General features: G+C 34.8%; 1 protein-coding gene across 1 annotated transcript; it reads left to right on the forward strand.

Annotated features, from left to right (window-relative positions):
- Positions 1-1,595: 1,595 nt before the first annotated feature.
- Positions 1,596-20,930, forward strand: LOC133186285 (uncharacterized). The gene is made up of 7 exons (XM_061321506.1): positions 1,596-1,613; positions 1,849-1,943; positions 2,390-2,435; positions 3,689-3,742; positions 17,162-17,269; positions 19,284-20,211; positions 20,587-20,930. The coding sequence occupies exons 1-7, from the start codon at positions 1,596-1,598 to the stop codon at positions 20,928-20,930; spliced, it is 1,593 nt and encodes a 530-aa protein (XP_061177490.1).
- The last annotated feature ends 961 nt before the right edge of the window (positions 20,931-21,891 follow it).

Genomic DNA, 21,891 nt, shown 5'->3' on the forward strand with positions numbered 1-21,891 from the left:
AATGATAGCATAGGAAATATCTTTTACATTTATTATATTTTATTATATAACATTTTAAAATAAAGTACTTGTTTGAATTCTTCTTCATATATTTTGAATTTCCTACTAAATTTTTTATCAACTTATATATTCTCCCATTAATACCACCATAAATGCACAGCGCTTAGCAAGACGCTTACTTAGTTTCTTGTCAATTTTCTAAGTTTGGCTTGTGGAGTCAGAGAGAGAAGCATCCCTTGTTCTATTTTGCATGTTCCACCATATTCCCATCCTTGTTAACATTTTTTTCGTCCGATACATCTCCTGTTTTTACGCTGAGCCTCTCTCTCTCTCTCTCTCTCTCTCTCTCTCTCTCTCTCTCTCTTTCTTTCTCTCTCTCTCTCTCTCTGAAAAACCCATGGAATTATTGTCGTGAGATTTTATGACAGTGCGGGAAGATTAAAATTTAAGCATCTATTTTTCCTTTAAAAAAATTAACCTTGGTTAAAACTTTTGTATGAGAAAAGATGTCGTATTTATAGTTTTGTTACAAGAACTTCCTGATTGTTTTCTGACACTTGACCTCATTATATCAATTAATTAATGACTTTAACCAATAAGACCCACAAATTAATGAAGGACAATATTTCTGAATATTCTTATTAAAATTTTTTTGTCAGAGAGTATTTCGAGCTTCAGGGGGATAACCCCTTTAGAGTTACAAAAAAGAAACAAAAAAATTGGCAAATGTATAATTCAGTACACAAAAATGTGCATTTAAATCTGTAACAACTGTAAATGAAAATTTGAATCTGTAATTGTAAGGAGTATAACAATTGCAATATAACGTCCTTGACTCTTGTTCAAATCATAGACGATGGGGAAAGGGTGGGGCTACAATAAGGGAGCAAATTTTTATATAGGCACACATGTACTGTAAAAGCATTTACTTACGTGGGGACAAACTTTGGAGGTTGTTGAAAAAGTTCTAATTAAAATGGATTTAATTTAATAGTTGGTAGATAAACATGATGCTGTACTTGAAATTTAAACATTTCATGGAGGACATGAATTTGTCCATCTCTTCATTCATTAAAAACTAATGATTTTACATTATGTAGGACAAATCTATGAATCTTCTTTTCAAGATTAGCTTTTCAAAATAAGTCTTATTAATGTACAAACATCCTCAAATATTGTTGGCGTCTCCATATGAGTGAAAAATTCTCGAGAGGGACGTTAAACAACATACAATTGATCAATCAAATATTGTTCTTTCATTTTTTTTTTCAAACTACAAGCTCTTTGAAAAGGTTTGGGCCACTTAATATGTAAAGAAATCAACGTTTAACATGGGAACATATAGGGAAAATCTTCTTAAACCTTCTAAACCATATGATTAGTCATATCGATATGCAAGTATCCACTTGTGGTGAAAATTCAAATTTGCAATCAAGTCCCCTGGGGAGACAGTTAGGCCACTATAGGGGATCAGTTTTACATTGCAGTATAGTGAGAAGAAAACATTTCAAACTTTGCTCAACAAGAGCTAGTCTATTGGTTACGTAACTATATCTTTATACAATCGACCAGAGGTAAATTCAGCTCTGTTAAACATGGTCCCTGGGAACAGGGTAGGTTGGGACGACAATTTGGGATCAGTTTTACTTGGGAATATATAGAGAATTCAAACAATATTTTGATTGGACCTAATTGACACAGGCCAGCATTGTGGCCCTTGGTTATTTTTAAAATGGTTTGATACATATGATAGATATATGTTGTTGATTTTGGAATAATTTACACAAAAGCAATATTCATTGTAAGTTTTCAAGCTAAAAAATACCAATCCAATGCTTTTAATTTAAGATCAAAGAATCTAAGTTATATGACCTGCAACGTCAGCAGCTTGGAGAACTTACTGTGCTAAATGGAACTCGAAAGTCAAAGGTTAACAACGTAGTGTAAGTAGGAAATGAGAAGAATAAAGATATAGAGGGAATTATTAGGGATGATATAAATGTTAAGCCAAGGATTGTAACATTTATGATACATTCATTGCAATGAATACTCATGAAAACTCTATTTCCGATAGAAAAAGATTCGTGATTCTTGTGAGAGCTAGGGTTTGTTCTTACTACATGTACAACAAATGGTGGTGGTGGGAGGAGGCAGTTGGCCTTTCAATGAAAAATCTTAAACTGAGTATACAGTAAAGCAATAATCATTTTACCAATCACTTCATGAAAATTGTGAAACATTTTGTGCAAACCATTAACTGAATATGCACTGTGCTTATGCAGTGTGCGTTTGGGGTAGTAGCATGTTTAAAGCCACTGAAATGTAAAATTGAAAGTACCTCCAAGCAGGATATATTTACTTGAAATAAAAAGAAATTTTGATATTTTAGAGTAGGTTCCTTATTTGATGAGGAGGAGCCTGAATTGGAAGATGAGGTAATATAAAATATTTTTAAATTGCTTTACATGTAATCAGTCTTGAGTGTTTTGTGCATAATTAATTGACCAAGTGTATTGATTAGAATGATGAGAATATTCAGCCAGAGTGTGCTGATAAAGTGAAGAAGAGAGGGGATCTCAGTTGAAATGTCTGTTATTCGTGGAGGGGGTCTCAATGGGGCTTGTATGGGCCCTTGTTATTAGTTTCTTGGTGAGGGACATCATCAAACAATGAATGCAGATAATTCCCAAATATACTTTAATTAAAACTGGTAATCCTACTTTAACAGAAAGGTCGGTTGTTTTGGACAATCATGCTTCTAATAAATGGCACTTGATCCCACCTCTGATGTTTCAGAGGTCCGTGTTTGCTCTGCTCCTGATTTGTATTGTTTAATGGACTTTTGAGCTTGAATACCGTTCGTTATCTCCATATATTATATTTGAAGAAGAATTTGAAAAGTTGTGACCACTCTTCATGATATCAATGATAACAGAATTTGGTATTTAAAATATAAATGGTAGTGATAAATGAAATCACACCCCATATGTTGAAAGTGTATGTGCTTTCAAACTACCTTAAGGAACAGACATTCTGTATTTTCTCATAACAGCACAAAAACTCTGTAAAATACTGCAAAATTGCAATTCCTTTTAGCATGATTACATGTAATCTCTCTCTCTCTCTCTCTCTCTCTCTCATACAACCTTCAGCAAGTTGAACAGATTCATTTTTCTTTCCAATCGAAGAGACATCGGGTAACATGGGGACAAATTATGGGATTAAATTTTATATTTGTATATAAAATTGATGAAATAAAATATTTTTCAAGAGTAGCTGGGTCACAAATCAAACATTATCAAGTTGTGTGCGTACATTTTTTGAAAATAAAATTATGAAGCCTAGAGTTACATGTATAGGGTGGGACATAAATCGGGAATTAAGTTTACCATGCATGTATACGGCAAATTTTTTTTCCAGAACAGCATGTCGGTCATGTTGATATTGAAGCATTCGCATGTGTGGATTGAAGTTCCATGATAGCTCCTTGGGACTAGTGTAGGCCACAAAATTGTGTTAAATCTTTTCATAGAGATAAAGGGAGGGGTGTTTCTTTTTTAATTTACAAAACCTTTTTGTTGAACAGCAGGACCAAAGTGGTTCAGATGACCATTTTGATGCACGGACCTCTTGACATTAGGACTGTCTCATTTTCTGACTTTTATTTATTTATTTATTTATTTTGCAGTACATGTCTTTCATGGCTGAGATAGAAAATGACCAACCTTCACTGAAGACTGAGGTACAGTCTATCCTTCAGCATTATAAAGAATCCGTTCTTAAAGTAAATATTTAAAAAAAACTCCTGCATGCTCCAAGGTTCAAACGAGCTTTCTTTCTTGATTGATTGATTATTGTTGTTTTACGCCGAGTCGGCAATATATCAGCCATATTTCGGCGGTTTCTTGATTGAATAGTGCCCAAAAAATACTGTAAACAAGGATATTTTTACGGGGTAAAATTTTGCGATTTTAAAAACATGCAACAAGTCTTTTGTATGGCGGTTATTTTTGCGGGAGTTAAAGAATTTACAATATGTGTTAGTTTGTTGTTTAGTATTTTACCCTTTTTGGAAAATGTTCGTGTGTTGATAAATTTTGTGAAACATCGCAAAATTCGCAAACAATTCCACTACGCAAACATTTCCACATTTAGAGAATGTCATCGGGATCAATGGCATTTGCTGCCTCGCTGAATTGAATATCTCTCATTATTTAACTTGTTTATTTCATTATTTCTAAATTGCAATCACGAAAATATAAATTTAATATATATATATATATATATATATATATATATATATATATATATATATATATATATATATATATATATATATATATATATATATAACTTAGTCATGATGGTATTTTAACATTGTTGTTCTTTTTTTTAAATGTGAATATTGAGCTGTGTGCAATATGGGTTGGAATCATTCTTTTTTTCAATTCGCAAATTAAGTGCTGCTTAATGGGAGTATCAGCAGTTTATAATTAAAAAAAAATAAAAGTGTGAGGGATTATGTTTCATATATTGTTAAATATAAATGAATTAAATAAACCATATTCATTTCAAAACCATGCATAGGCAGTGCTTGGGCCTGCATTCCGAAACGGTCCAACATAGGCCCACACCACCTGTGAGAAGAAAATGGCCCTTTTGACAGGGATGGGGTCAATTACTTTAAAAAAGTAATAAATTAAATTATAATTAGTTTGACTTTTTCTTCAATTAAATTACAGACTTTATAAGACATGTAATTTTAAAATTAAATTACAATTACTTTGCAAAAGTAATTAAATAAATTACATATTAAATTTTTATTTTTATATATTTTCAAATTTTTATAATCTTGAATGAATATACATGTACAAAACATCAATGTGTAAGCTCATGCAGCCTCGATCTGCACAAACATATATGACTTTAGGCATCATGTATCTTTATGGTGTTATAACTTTCATTTACAAAACATTAAAAAAATATCCATGATCAGTTTGATGCAGTTTACCTCACACAAAAGCTACATATGTACACAAATTGCATGCATTATGAAACTTGATTTAAAGTGGATATTTAAAGTAAATGAGTTACAACTGAATCCCCTCAGATTATAATCATGATCCCCGGGGGTAGGGTGGGGCCATAATGGGCGATCAAAGTTTTATATACAGTAGGAATAAATAGGAATAAGTCTTTAAAAATCTTCTTCTCAAGAACAGCAAAGCCATGATTAGTCATATTTAAATAGAAGCAGCCTCAGGTAGTGTAGATTCAAGTTTGTTCAAATCATGACCCCTGTGGGTAGGATGGCCCCACAATGGGGGATCAAAGTTTTACATAGGAATACATAGGAAAAATCAGCAACAGCCATTTTGTGTCATATTAATTCAAAAGCATCCTCAGGAAGTGTAGATTCAAATAAGTTCAAATCATCACTCACCCACCCGCCAACCACTTTTATAGTTAAACTTTTCAAGACTGAACTGATTTCTGCCTTTTCCTAGCCAAAGTGCCCAGGTGAGCGATGTGGCCCCTGGGCGTCTTGTTGCCTGACGCCACGTGCGTCAGGCAGTATAAGGATTAATTTTTCCAAGATCCGAAACTAAGCGATCATTCTTAATGAACTAGATTTTCTGGAAGCTGATTTACACTGGATTTTGTTACCTGCCTTTAAACAAATACAGTTTGCAGAAGAAAGAATCATATTACTGATGCAAAATAATAATCTGTTTAATTTCTTCAGTTTTTTTTTTTTTTTTTTTTTTTTTTTTTTTTTTTTTTTTTTTTTTTTTTGCATGCACATATTTATTATTTGCGATTCTTTGCACGGGCATGTCCGTGTAACATGTTTTCTGCGTTTCTAAACTACTGGATTAGTTCATTTGCCTTCTACGAAAGGGGTGACACAATCTTTTCGCGCCAATTTTTATAATCTTGAATGAATATACATGTACAAAACATCAATGTGTAAGCTCATGCAGCCTCGATCTGCACAAACATATATGACTTTAGGCATCATGTATCTTTATGGTGTTATAACTTTCATTTACAAAACATTTAAAAAATATCCATGATCAGTTTGATGCAGTTTACTTCACACAAAAGCTACATATGTACACAAATTGCATGCATTATGAAACTTGATTTAAAGTGGATATTTAGAGTAAATGAGTTACAACTGAATCCCCTCAGATTATATTTAATTGCAGATAACCTGAACATCCTAATTTGCGAATTATGTGGAACATTTTTATGCCCCGCCATGAATATGGCTTGGGCATATAGTGTTTGTCATGTCCGTCTTCCGTCCTTCCGTCCTTCTGTCCTTCCATCTGTCCTTCCATCACACTTTGCTTTTAGCTCTGTTCAAATCTCAGTTTTAAAGAAACTGTCCAAGATATTTTTATCAAACTTCATATGATGATAGATATTGATGAGAGCTATGCAACTGCATCAACATTTATTGACCTTGACCTTTCCTTTGACCTTGACATCACTTTTCTTAAATTAGTGTTTAGCTCAGTTTTTAAGATACCATTCAAGATAGTGTAATCAAACTTCATATGTTGATACATACTGATGTAAGCTATTCAACTGCTTCAACATTTTTTGACCTAGACCTTTCTTTTGACCTTGACCTCACTTTTCTTAAATTATTGTTTAGCTAAGTATTAATGAAACCATTCAAGATATTTTTAACAAACTTCATATGCTGATACATACTGATGAGAGCTATTCAACTGCATCAATATTTTTTACCTTGACCTTTCCTTTGACCTTGACCTCACTTTTCGTAAATAAGTGTTTAGCTCACTTTGAAAGATAATATTCAAGATAGTGTTATCAAACTTAATATGCTGATACAAACTGATGAGAGCTATTCAACTGCATCAATATTTTTTGACCTTGACCTTTCCTTTGACATTGACCTCACTTTTCTTAAATTAGTGTTTAGCTCAGTTTTAAAGAAACCATTCATAATATTTTTATCAAACTTCATATGCTAATACATACTGATGTAACCTTTTCAACTGCATCAACATTTTTTGACCTTGACATTTCCTTGGACCTTAACTTCATTTATTTTTAATTAGTGTTTTGCTCAGTTTTAAATAAACCATTCAAAATATTTTTATCAAACTTAATATGCTGATATGTATTTATGAGAACTATTCAACTGCATCAAAAACGTTTGACCTTGAACTTTTCTGGGACCTTGACCTCATTTTACTTAAATTTGCATTTTGCTTAATTTTAAAGAAACCATTTAAGATATATTTATGTAAGCTTATGCACTTATACATAATTTGGTGAAAATTTATCATCTATATCCAACTTTTTAGATTTCAATTTCAATTTTAAAGAAACTATTCAAGATATTCTCATCAAATTTCATACAATAATACAGATTTTCATGTTGCATTACTAATATACCCTCGGCGGGGCATTCATGTCCTATGGACATATTTCTAGTTACTTCTATATAACACTTGTAACTTTTTTAAATACAAAACGTCAAATTTGAGTACTATTTGGTTTAGAGTCATCAAACTTTGTCAGTTGATGTATCTTGGGTCCTCAGAGTAGGTCGACTGAAAAGTAGGTCACCGTGACCTACTTTTCAATTTATATTACTATTAAATATTTCGGGTCCTAAATGGCTTAGAATCATCAAACTTTGTCAGTTGATGCATCTTGGGTCTTTGGAGTAAGTCGACTGAAAAGTAGGTCACCGTGACCTACTTTTGAAAATTTATGGCTTTTATTAAATATTTCAGGTACTAATTGGCTTAGAATCATCAAACTTTGTCAGTTGATGCATCTTGGGTCCTTGGAGTATGTCGACTTAAATGTAGGTCACTCTGACCTACTTTTGGAATTTTATGGCTATAGTTCAATATTTTTCGGGTATTAATTTGCTTAAAGTCATCAATATTTGTTGGTTGATGCATCTTGGATGCTTGGAGTACGTCGACTGAAAGGTAGATCACTATGACCTGATATAAATATTTTTTCAGGTACTAATTAGCTCAGAATTATCAAACTTTGTCAGTTGATGCATCTTGGGTCCTCAAAGTATGTCGACTTAAATGTAAGTCACTCTGACCTACTTTTGAAATTTATGGCTTTATTAGCTCACCTGAGCTGAAGGCTCAAGTGAGCTTTTCTGATCAAAATTTGTCCGTTGTCTGTCGTCGTTGTCTTTGTTGTCGTCGTTGTAAACTTTTCACATTTTCATCTTCTTCTCAAGAACCACTGGGTCAATTTCAACCAGACTTGCTGCAAAGTATCCTTGGGTAAAGGGGATTCAATTAGTTTGTTCAAATGAAGGGCTATGCATTCTTCCAAGGGGAGATAATTATGAATTTGTGAAAAATTAATGGCATCATTTAAAAATCTTCTCAAGAACCACTGTGCTTGAAAATATGAAACTCACATGGAATCATTGTGAGGTAGTGCAGATTCAAGTTTGTTCAAATCATGACCCCTGGGGGTAGGGTGGGGCCACAATGGGCGATCAAAATTTTACATAGGAATACATGGGAAAAAATCTTCTTCTCTAGAACAGCAAAGCCAAGATTGGTTATATCTATATGCAAGCATCCTCAGGTAGTGTAGATTCAAATTTGTTCAAATCATGACCCCCTGGGGTAGGGTGGGGCCACAATGGGCGATCAAAGTTTTACATAGCAACACATAGGAAAAATCTTTAAAAATCTTCTTCTCAAGAACAGCTAAGCCATGATTAGTCATATTTAAATGGAAGCATCCTCAGGTAGTGTAGATTCAAGTTTGTTCAAATCATGATCCCCGGGGGTAGGGTTGGGCCATAATGGACAATCAAAGTTTTATATACAGTAGGAATAAATAGGAATAAGTCTTTAAAAATCTTCTTCCCAAGAACAGCAAAGCCATGACGGGTCTTATCTATATCATGCAAGCATCCTCAGGTAGTGTAGATTCAAGTTTGTTCAAATCATGACCCCCGAAGGTATGGTGGGGCCACAGTGGGTGATCAAAGTTTTACATAGGAATACATAGGAAAAATCTTTAAAAATCTTCTTCTCAAGAACAGCAAAGCCATGATTAGTCATATTTAAATGGAAGCATCCTCAGGTAGTGTAGATTCAAGTTTGTTCAAATCATGATCCCCGGGGGTAGGGTGGGGCCATAATGGGCGATCAAAGTTTTATATACAGTAGGAATAAATAGGAATAAGTCTTTAAAAATCTTCTTCTCAAGAACAGCAAAGCCATGATTAGTCATATTTAAATAGAAGCAGCCTCAGGTAGTGTAGATTCAAGTTTGTTCAAATCATGACCCCTGTGGGTAGGATGGCCCCACAATGGGGGATCAAAGTTTTACATAGGAATACATAGGAAAAATCAGCAACAGCCATTTTGTGTCATATTAATTCAAAAGCATCCTCAGGAAGTGTAGATTCAAATAAGTTCAAATCATCACTCACCCACCCGCCAACCACTTTTATAGTTAAACTTTTCAAGACTGAACTGATTTCTGCTTTTTCCTAGCCAAAGTGCCCAGGTGAGCGATGTGGCCCCTGGGCGTCTTGTTGCTTGACGCCACGTGCGTCAGGCAGTATAAGGATTAATTTTTCCAAGATCCGAAACTAAGCGATCATTCTTAATGAACTAGATTTTCTGGAAGCTGATTTACACTGGATTTTGTTACCTGCCTTTAAACAAATACAGTTTGCAGAAGAAAGAATCATATTACTGATGCAAAATAATAATCTGTTTAATTCCTTCAGTTTTTTTTTTTTCGCATGCACATATTTATCATTTGCGATTCTTTGCACGGGCATGTCCGTGTAACATGTTTTCTGCGTTTCTAAACTTCTGGATTAGTTGATTTGCCTTCTACGAAAGGGGTGACACAATCTTTTCGCGCCAAATGTCACGTAAATTATCTTCGCGCCTTTTTCTTGGATTGTTCTATTGAATGGGTGTGATAACTTCTATGGAAATAAATAACTTTTATTCTTTTAACCTGATTCTTAAGCTTCAGATTTTTTATTAACAGTAAATTTTATCTCATTTTTAAAAGAACACATTGTATATGGGCAGGCAACACGAAAGCAATTTGCTGATTATTCTTACTATTTATCCCATAAGTGAACTACTCCAATCATAAACAAACTCCCTCGACCTAGTAAATGGGACATCCCTTCTTGATTCAGTCTGTTTTCCACCTTTTCTTTCAATATTACATTCATTAATAATGTACATTACAAGGTTGGGTTTTTTAAAAAGCTTAGAAAGTACAGCCAGTAGCATATTATTTCATGCTTTATGATGAACAAGGATAGTGAGTGACAAGAGTGTTGGTCAGTACCCATAGAGGAATGGGCTTAACTCCCATAAGGTTCTAAGCAAAGAATCGGCAAAATGAAGAAGACATCATGATCTCTACTAGTTTTCATTTCATATAAAAGCACGTTATTATAATTATGAGAAAGGTCCTGAAATCGATTGAAAAGAAAAAAACTAGACAATTTTAAAACTGTACATAAAGATGTATTTTAAACTCATTTATAATAGATGTATATGGTAAGGCCATCAGCGCGTGAGTTTCGTCCGGTTGGAGGGGGGGGGGGGTATTAGTATCTTGTTTTGCTCTAGCTATAATGTGTACAGTCCATTTACTTTGAATTCTAGAGCAGCATTGAAGCATTTTTGTCTCAAACACTTCAAACCAAGGCAGTTAAAACTGTTCATAATTTACTTCGTCGTCGAGAACGACGGAAAACAGACCAGTCTATAAAAAGAGGCCGTCGCATCAATCTATCACTGACCAGAGAGTGTGCATGAAGAAGCGCGCCCTCTAGTAAGAGAGTAAATGTAATATGAAATTCTTTAAAACGAATCATCTAACTATTTTTCCCAAAATTATAATCTACTCTAGATAGCGCACTTAGAGTTTCATCCCAACGTAACTTGTCAGCCCGTGGGCTAACTAATACATGATTAAATAGTGGCATGTCTTAGATATTCGTTAATCTGTAGTATTTGGTTATGAGATTTTCAAGAGAAAGTCAATTGTACATCTTGTGTAATGAAGTATCGCAAATATATCGCTCCTTGCTGACGGACCTCTAGCACCTCTCTTGCTTATACGTTCCATAGATATTGATTGATTAGTCAGGCAAGCTTTTTGAAAAGCTATTACTTGTATAAATATTTCAGGTACTATTTGGCTTAGAATGATCAAACGAAGTTAGTTGATGCAACTTGGGTCCTCAGAGAATGACAAGTGATAAGTAGGTCACCATGACCTACTCACAGATACTAATTGGCTTAGAATCATCTTGGGTTCTCAGAGTGTTTTATCTAAAATGTAGATTGAGGACCCATGATGACCTACCTTTGGAATTTCAAGGCTTTATCTAAATGTACAGGATCAAATTTTTACAAAGGAATATGTGGAAATTTTTTTTATGCCCCCGGATCGAAAGATCCCGGGGGTATATTGTTTTTGTCCTGTCTGTCTGTTTGTCTGTTTATCTGTTTGTCTGTTTGTCCGTTTTCTGTTTGTCTGTCTGTCTGTTGTCAACTTTAACCTTGCCCATAACTTTTGTTTGGTTGGAGCTATGACTTTTATATTTCACATGTGTATTCCTTGTGACAAGACCTATTTTGGGTACCATCATATTTGACCTTTTGACCTTGACCTTGGAGTTTGACCCACTTTTGCAAAATTTTATGAGACTTTAACCTTGGCCATAACTTCTGAACAGTTGGTGCTTGGGGTTTCAAACTTCACATGTGTATTCTTTGTGACAAGGCCCTCCTTTGGATACCAACAACTTTGACCTTTTGACGTTGACCTTGGAGTTTGACCTACTTTTGAAAAACTTTAACCTTGGCCATAACTTTTGAACAGTTGGTGCTTGGGGTTTCAAACTTCAGAAGTGTATTCCTTGTGACAAGACCTTCCTCTGGATAGATACCACTTTGACCCTTTGACCTTGACCTAGGAGTTTGACCTACTCTTGAAAAACTTTAACCTTGGCCATAACTTTTGAATGGTTGGAGCTAGGGCTTTCATACTTCACATATGTAATCCTTGCGACAAGACCTTCCTTTGGATACCAACCACCACTTTGACCTTTTGACCTTGACCTTGGAGTTTGACCTACTTTTGAAAAACTTTAACCTTGGCCATAACTTTTGAATTGTTGGTGCTAGGGCTTTCATACTTCACATATGTAATCCTTGTGACAAGATCTTCCTTTGGATACCAACCACTTTGACCTTGACCTTGACGTTTGACTTTTATTTAAAAAACTTTAACCTTCGCCATAACTTCTGAACAGTTGTATCTAGGTCTTTCAAATTTCACAGGTGTATTCCTCGAGACAAGACCTTTCTTTGGGTATCAACATTTTTTATCTTTTGGCCTGGATTTTGACTTGCATTTGAAGAAACAATAACCTTCGCCATAAGCTGCCATACGGGGGCATCAGTGTTTCACAAACACAACTTGTTAAAAATTATCTCAAGTACAACTAAGCCATTTGTTTTATTGACATGGAAGCATCATCAGGTAGTTTAAAATTCAATCCAACCCCCCCCGTAAACTTTTCAATACTGAACTGATTTGTGCTTTTGCCTAGCCAATGTGCTCAGGTGAGCGATGTGGCCTACGGGCCTCTTGTATTTTGAGCCTTTTTGATCAAAATATAACCATTGTCAGTGTATGTCATGGAAATGTTTTCACATTTTCATTTTGTCTCTCCAGAATCACTTAATACTCAAATAAGAAATAGAGTATTGTTGGCTTATTGATGCTCTCTTTCAATGAGAGTTGATCAAGAAAAAGTTTAAAAAATGATGGGTCGTTATATGAAATATTCTCAAAGGACAACAGCTTCATAGAAGATGACTTACAGAAATTGATTTTTTTTCAAAATATTCCAAAGGGTAGGATGGGCAAAACGAATTAACATGAGTAAACTTGGGGAAAAAGTCTTCAAATATTTTCCAAATACTTTAAAAGCCTATTTTATTAATATAAAAACATCCTCACTGAGTGGAGATTGAAGTTTGCTAAATTAACATAGATAGGACAACAAACGATTTTTGCTTTAATAACTATGAATAAACAAAATGAAAATTTCAGGAAAAAACACCACCACCACCACCACCCACTAAGAATATAATACCTCGGTTTCCACCATCTGTAAGTGTATCTAGTATACCGCCTCAATCTCTGAGATCTCCACCACCACAATCAATGATAAGAAGAGGCAGAGGGAGAGACAGAGGAGGTGGGGGAGGGGGAGGAGACCGACAGACTCTATTACAGTCCATAACTAGAGGACAAACTCTAAAGAAAATTCCACCTCGGCCTGAAAAGCCCTCTGTAGAAGATCACCGGGATATTGTGTTTCAAGCCCTTGAACATAGAGCCAGTATTTCAGTAATAAATTATTTTATTCCATTAATTTTAATTTTAAAAACATTCAGTTGTCATTTAAAAAACGTGGAAGATAGTATTGTTGACTTATTGATGCCCTTGTCCAAGAAGAGATCGGACAAGAAAATTTTAAAGCTTAAAGTAGGATAAGCCATTAAAAAATATTCTCAGCTTCAGAGAAGATAACGTCCAGTTTTGATGTAGATACTTTTTTGCTTCAAAATAGGAGTGAAATGGTAATTAGCATTAACTTATTTCAACTTGTCTATTCGGACAAATATTCCTAGAATTAAATTCTCTAAACATTTAGTTTACTTCCAAGAGAATTTGAAAACATTTTGTTAGAGGACTTATTAGCGACATAAAGCGTGAAACTTTATGTAAAATAAAATTTAAAATTTACCAATTAGGTAGATCTGTTTTTGAATTATATTTATATAGTGTTAACACTACACGATAATCACTATTTTAGACCTAAAATACTGAACTTCCTCGGTTACTGGCTACAATTGAAGTTTAAAATCGTAAATAATTGAGAAAATCCCATACTTTGATCTGATTGACTTAGAGAACTTGGATTGAAGTTTTTATTTTCAATAGGAATCACATGCACTTAAGTACATTAATAAAAAAATATTTTCATACTATAATTGTTGCCTGCATGGAGCAGTTGTTAGAGCTTCTGCTCTAGAGTCGCGGAGTAAAGGGCTGATCCTTATGTCACGGTTTCGAACGAGAGACCGGTCCTTTGGTTGAGACCGTATAAACCGAGGTCCCGAGTCGCAGTAGGTGCTGGCACGCAAAAGATCCCTCACTGCTCAATGGCCCTGAACGCCAAATATAGGTATACATTTGCAGCCCCCAATGGCAAGTGGGGGCGTCTCAAAATGAGTAAAGAATTCTCTCGAGAGAGACGTTAAACAATAAACAAACAAACATACTATAATTATAATTGTATTAATGAAGAGAAATGTTTAAAATGCCAAATGCGTGAGGATCAAAGTGAAATTCAAACACATTGCCCTTATATTTAATTTTTTATTGAAAAGCTGACATCAGCTTTTTCAATTTAAATTTACATTTGTATATACCACGCCTTGAAATTGGCCAGGGCATATAGTGTTAGTGTTTGTGCATCTTTCTTATATCTGTCTGTCCATCTATCACACTTTGTGTTTAGCTCAGTTACAAATAAACTATTCAAAGTATTTTATCAAACTTCATATGCTGATACATATTGATGGGAGCTATTCAACTTCATCAACAATTTTTTACCTTGATTGTCTTTTGTTCTTGACCTCACTTTTCTTAAATTGAGTAGACCACGTGGCGCAGTGGTTAGAGAGTCTGCTCTAGAGTCGCAGAGTAAGGAGTTGATCCTTACGTCGCGGATTCGAATCCACTGCGGGACGTGGAGACCGGTCCTTCGGATGAGGCTATGTAAACAGAGGTCCCGTGTCACAGTTGGTGTTGGCACAATAAAGATCCCTCACTGCTCATTGGTTCTGAGTATATAGACGTTAAACAACAAACAAACAAACAAAACAAACACTATTCTTAAATTAGTGTTCAGCCCAGTTTCGAAGAAAGTTTCAACATATTTCTTTCAAACTTTATAAGCTGATACTTATTAATAAGAATTATACACCACTATATTTTTTTTTTACCTTAAAATTTCTTTTGACCTTCGCCTCACTTTTCTCAAATTAATTAAGGGTTTTTTCATTTTCCCTGAAAATTTTCAAGACATTTTTAGATCACCTCAAGGAAGTTGGTGGAGCTTATGTGATACCCTTGGCGTCGGTGTCGGCGTCTCAGGTTAAATTTTTGGTGCAGTTTTCTTATCTAGTACTTCTATGCCCTGCATTGATCAGGGTTGCATGGAAAATATTTCTTGTGTGTTTCATTGTACCAGTCAAGGTTTCAGATGCTGCAACTAAGGAATGACCAGGTTAATGTTTTCAGAGCAGGTTAAAGTTTTTGGAGCACGATAAAGTTTTCCAATAAACTATAAGACCTATGTTGACCAAACTTTCATGGATGATACATCTACGGATTCACATTACTAGGCTTGCTTCGGATGCTGGATCTAACTTACATTTTCCAGATGAGTGACCAGGTTAAAGTTTTTGAAGCAGGTTCATTTCTAAGGTAACTATAAGCCTTATGTTGACCAAACTTGCATGGGTGGTACATCTAAGTATGCACACTACTGGACTTGCTTCGGATGCTGGATAAGACCTACATTTTCCAGATGAGGGACCATGTTAATGTTTTTGGAGCAGGTTCATTCTTAAGTAAGAATTTGCTGTACCTTGACCAAACTTGCATGGATGATATATGTAAGGATGGACACTACCAGGCTTGCTTCGGATGCTGGATTTGAATTACATTTTCGAATGAGTGACCAGGTTTAAGCTTTTGGCGCAGGTCCATTACCAAGAAACTATAAGGCCTATCTGAAGCAAACTTGCCCTGATGATGCGTCAAGGGATGAACACTCTTAAACTTGCTTCAGATGCTTGATTTGAATTACATTTTCTGGAAGAGTGATTAGTTTTTGGATAAGTTAAGTCCCAATGCATAAATGTTGCATCTTGGGATGTACACGTGTTTTGTTTGTTTGTTTGTTGTTTAATGTCCCTCTCGAGAATTTTTCACTCATATGAAGACGCCACCACTTGCCGGTGGAGAGCTACAAATTTTGACCTATACTCGGACTTATGGCTATTGAGCAGTGAGGGATCTTTTTCGTGCCGGCACCTACTGTGACATGGGACCCAGAGTCGGATTCGAACCCGCGACGTAAGGATCAACTCCTTACTCCGCGACTCTAGAGCAGAGCTCTTACCACTGCGCCACGCAGGCGACGATGTACACTTGTCTACTAGATTATTAGTTTAGTGTGAAACTTTGCATTAAAGACAACATTCGTTGAGGTGAGCTCTGTAATCTCTGATTACCTATGTTTATGAAAGCTTATGCACTGATTTATAATTTGGGATGAATTTATCAACTCTGTCCATTTTTTTTTACCTTGACATTCCCAATGACCTTTGACTTTATTATCTATTTTGTATAATAAAACCCTGTGTTAGAGGAATTATTAAAGATATTTTCATCCAATCTAATACACTTTTACAATCTTTCATGTTGCATAATTAATGAACCCAGATTTTTGAATTCATGTCTTTTGACCATTGTTCTAGCTGAAATGTTTTCTTCACAGAAAAATTACTTGGCAAGTGTCAATAATATTTCCTTGTCCATTTCAACTGATATAGGACGTTAGGACAAACTTAATATTAATTCCTGCATGTTTAATAAATGCCTTAGAAAAAAGGACAACTCTTTTCCAGTCATATTTCTAAAAAACAAAACAAAACAAAAAAAAAGAGCAAAATATATATTATATGGGTAGTATGGATTAATTTTTTTTCAACTCAAGGACCTTAGGGATAGGGCAAGGCCACAATACTCAATAGGTTATCAAGAATCTTTGTACTTGATGTGATAGATACATTTATTAAAATCAAAGCATATGTGATAGGGAAAACCTGATATTGTAATAAGTTATTATGGTTTTTTTTTTTTTTTTTGGCTAGGAACTTGGTTGTAATACGAGTACAGTACGTTATAAGGGAATGTGTAAATAAGGTAGATTAATCATGAAATAGTAGTGGTCAAAACATATATTACCCTCTTGTTTATTTTACAGGAGGAGGAAGAAGGAGATTGGGATTACTCTAAAGAGGAAGCGCTTGAAGAGGAAGGGAAAAAGAAAGCATTTTATTCTGCAGTGTATGGTTCAAAAGAAAGTGAGAAGGTACTTTCTACAGTATGTCTCTAGAGTATACCGTATAAAGTAATGTTTGGGATTAAGTACATGTAATCCAACTTTTTTGTCTAATCAGCTGCAGGAAACTCATTGTTGAGTGTCTACGAAGTCCCATTTCATAAAAAATACTTACTACTGTGTCATACTTTCAAATGGTACATTTTTGTTTGTTGTTTACCGTCCCTCTCGAGAATTTTTAATCATATGGAGACGCCACCACTTGCCGGTGGAGGGCTGCGAATTTATACTCGGCACTCGGGACCATTGAGAAGTGTGGGATCTTTTTCGAGACAACATCTACTGCGGCATGGGACCTCGGTTTATACGGTCTTATCCGAAGGACCGGTCTCCACTCCCACAGTGGGATTTGAACCCGCGAAGTAAGGATCAGGTACTTAATCTGCGATTCTTGAGCAGACGCTCTAACCACTGCGCCACGCGGGCAACGGTACATTTTTGTAACTCAACATAAGGCCAGGACATATAGTATTTATCATTTCCATTTTCCGTCCTCCCGTCTGATAACTTCATAGTTGCACTGTTCTGATTTAGGAAATCCAGACAGAATAATCAGAGAGCTACAGATTTAAACATTGTTAAAACCTTTGATTTATGGAGACACTGTCACAAACTGTGTATACTATATTCTTGCATTATCTGTGTTCCCCAGTTCAAAACATGGTATACTTAAATTAACAACTATTTTGTGCCTAATATTGTTTCTAAATTGATCTTTCAAGGGTTCTTTTCAAGATAACAATTTATTTAGATTTCATCGTCATATTCAACTTTAGCATAAGTTTCTAATTCCACATCCTTGTTTGTGTTTAGCTCAGTGTAGAAATAAGATATTTTTAATATTTTTAACATTTTGGTGGGAATTTTTCTGTTCTTTACTATTTACATGTGCATCTTCAAAAAAAACCTGTTTAAAATATTTATTTCAAATTTAACACACAAAACACATCAAATTGAAGTACTTTTCAACTGTGTCATAGTTTTCATGTCTTGGTTTTAGATATACATTTTACTTCTCTAATAAAAAATTGCTTTTATCACAGTGTAGAAAAAAACAGTTGATAATATATTCATCAAACTCATAACACTTATACAAATTGGTGAGTGTAATTAAATTCTTTCATAATTTTCTTACATTTTTCTTTTCTATGATTATGACCTAGAGTCATTTAATCGTGCCATAAATTCTAGTTTTTACATTAAATATGGACTTCATTTTAATTATTAAAACTTAATGATATGATTAATTGATTGTAAGTTGTCTTACGTCCCATTCAAGAATTTATCACTCATATAGAGACGTCACCATATACCGGTGAAAGACTTCAAATTTAGACCTCTACTTGGCACTCATGACCATTGAGCAGTGAGGGAACTTGATCGTGCCAATGCCTGCCGTGACACTTCAGAGTGCCGAGCGCATGGCGAAGGAACAGTAACTTCCTATTTTTTTATCGACTTTTGTTATCAACTTAGGTAAGTCGTGATCGAGATTCGAACTCACGATCTTCCGATCACAGAGCGAGCGTTCTACCGACTGAACTACCGTGACGGTGATTTAATGATATGAATACACAGTTGGGAACGACATGGACATTATAGAATGATTATTATTATAACAAAAATATACAAAAGACACACCGTTGTGAAAGGCAAAGATAAGCGTTGGCAAATAAGCTGAAAGGTAGCATAATCTTGTTGTAAGATTGCTGATTTGATATGGAACATATTTTTTTTTACCTCCACATCAATAAAAATAAAAAAGGACAGAATTTAGTTTATCCGGAATAGCAAACGTATCAAAAACCATATCAAGAAACATATATATACCAATATAAATTAAGCCAGAATAATGCCATTATGATAATTTAGATAAAAAATTAAATTTATGACAAAAAATATATTTCTGAAAACTAGTTAAAGGGTTAACATTTCTGTTATGTTTTAAAAATTATTAGCCAACAAAGGTTTTTTTTTTTTGTAGAGTGTGATGAAAAAACGACATAGGAAAGATCAAAGTACTCCTGCACCACCACCACCACCACCACCACCACTGATAACTAACGAAGACACACTTTTTGGAGCCCAATCACAACCACAGAGTGGGACAGGCTTTGGGTCATTTCCACCAGCATTTGGGACCCTATCTTCACAATCAGCACCATCAGCCAGCAGTCCGTTTGGAAGTGTGCAAGGTTTTGGCCCTCCTCCTGCCTTCGGGGCACCCGCTTTATCTAGTGTAAACATTGCATATCAATTCTCATCAGTTTCCGAAAAAAGTGAAACTTCTGGGTTTAGTTTTGGACAAACGTTTGGGGCACCTACACAACAAATGTCTACTAACAATGTGTTTGGAGGTCCAGTCACTAAACTCCAAGTGCCCCAACAACAAATGTTTGGAGTAACCTCAGGTTTTGGAGGTGGACCACCACCAATTTCTCAAATGTTCCAGCAAACTATGAGAGCAGGTGCTGTTGGAGGACTTCAACCACCTTTATCAAAGAAAACACATGGATCTGTTGTTCCTGAACCACCTCCTTCATCACGTACTCCGATATTGCGGCCTTCAAAATTTAGAGCAGGTCTGCCTCCAACACCACCCCCTCCACTCCCTATGGCAGCAGCACCTGGAGGGACTCCAACACCACCCCTTCCACCTCCTACCCAGATGTTCATTGCAGCATCACCTGGAAGGGCTCCACATCCTCCTCTTCGACCTTGGCATATAATTGGAGCACCTCCCAAACCTCTTTCAATTGTTCACAATTTAAATATGTTCTCAGAAAAGGAAAGCAGACGTCAACCTTCTCAATCTCTTGAAAAAGCAGCGATTTTAACTCAGCATTCACCTCCAGCTCCAACAACAAGAACACTTGAATCTTCCGATAATGCCAAGCAGGTGTCATGGAGAAGTAAGTTTTAAAACAATTTATATTCTTTCACTTTATATCGATCAGGCACCAGTGTAACATACTCAATTTTGAAAGAAAACTCCTATCAAAAATTGAAATTTTAAATTTTTCTGAATTTTATGATACCATGTCCAATTATTCATTTATAATGAGTTAAATATCTATTCTAGAAATATTCAAACTAGTCAAACACGTGTAATATGTCTAAGTTTTTGTTGTTAGATTCTTTGAGCTATTGAAATTCTTGCTTATTTTTCTATTTTTTTTTTTAAATTAAAAGCTCTTTGAAGTCCTTACATTCTTTGTTAACAAGAAAATAAAACCATTTATCAAATATACTTTATTTTAATTATTATAATTTCAACATTCTAATAGCTATGGGGAGGAAATTGAACCAAGAGAGAGAAAGCAAACAACAGGAAATGGAAGATAAAATATTGCTAGATTCTCCGCAAGAAAATTTGCGTCAGAGTTTTTTAAAACGATCTCCTGAGAGAAAACAACAAGAAATGGGAGAGGAAAAATTAGAGAAAACCATGAAAAAAATAAAAACAAAATCCTTGAATCGTAAACAAAAAAAGCTGACAAAAGAGGATATTTCTCCAGCAAAGGAAGCTGAGCCACTACTGATAGAATCTCCACAAGAAATACAACGTCTGAGTTTTATAGAAAGGTCTCCCGAGAGAAAGGAAACGGTGAGATATCTTAGCCAGAATTAATCTTGAAATGGATTGTTATCTATAGATCATTGTGGTGTTAAAGTTGTCATTTTTTTTACAAACATGTCATGATGTGTGAAGTGCTTCACCGTCCCTTTCAGTTCACATAAGGTTTTTTTTTTTTTTTAATCCTTTGGATTTAGTACACAAGCGAAGAGGTTATTTAAGTCACCTTTTGTTGAGAGTAGTCATCAATTAACTAACATTTGCTTAAGATAATTAATAGATGGAATGTGAATATTACATTTAAATGTATACTGTAGAAACACAGATATTTGTGGGGATAAAATTTCGTTCTTTAGTCTTCCAAGAAGGTTTCATGGGCATTAAATTTCATTGTTTCGAGAGTAACCCTATAGTAACCCTATTCTATACATATACGAGGGTTGTTCGGAAAGTTCGTGGACTATGCCAATCTTCGTTATACTATCTTCAAGTAATTTAAAATGAGCATATGTAAAAATATTTGTTTTGTTTAAGTGTGAAGTTTCATTCCATGTGATTAAATAGAATTCATGCTGTTTAATTTTAAAATCAACACGTTTTGTAACCACCGAGCAAACTCAACAACACTGTACGTCAAAAACATACCGACATGAGGTTCTCAAAAATACTATCCCCATACATTTCGCACAGTATTGCCCAATACGAGTGCACTCATTAAAAACGTTTCTCTATCACTTTAAGGTAGTATGGGATACCTCCACGTTATGACGTATTTCCGTTTGAAGTATTGTTTTGATTTGCATGAGTGCTTATTATCGGGTCAAAATTTGTAGATACACCGTTGAAAAGAACACTCTGAAGCCTATTTCAATGCAAGTTCTCACAAGTCGGCATTTTAAGTAAAAACAGACAAAAAAATCGCAAGTATATAAATTTACTTATAATTGTACAACGGACATTTAAAAGAGCAAACCCCTGTAAAAGGTAGTTTCAACATTGCTGCTTTTGAACACTT

The sequence above is a fragment of the Saccostrea echinata genome, unplaced genomic scaffold (assembly GCF_033153115.1).
Source record: "Saccostrea echinata isolate AGI-Se365-2 ecotype Australia unplaced genomic scaffold, CSIRO_AGI_Sech_v1 ptg000013l, whole genome shotgun sequence".
In the NCBI taxonomy this organism is placed as follows: Eukaryota; Metazoa; Mollusca; class Bivalvia; order Ostreida; family Ostreidae; genus Saccostrea; species Saccostrea echinata.

Excerpts from the sequence above, each read along its gene's own strand:
- LOC133186285 (XM_061321506.1), top strand. Across the intron at positions 17,270-19,283 it reads GTTCAAAAGAAAGTGAGAAG|AGTGTGATGAAAAAACGACA; the intron begins GTACTTTCTACA and ends TTTTTTTTGTAG. Across the intron at positions 20,212-20,586 it reads CAAGCAGGTGTCATGGAGAA|CTATGGGGAGGAAATTGAAC; the intron begins GTAAGTTTTAAA and ends ACATTCTAATAG.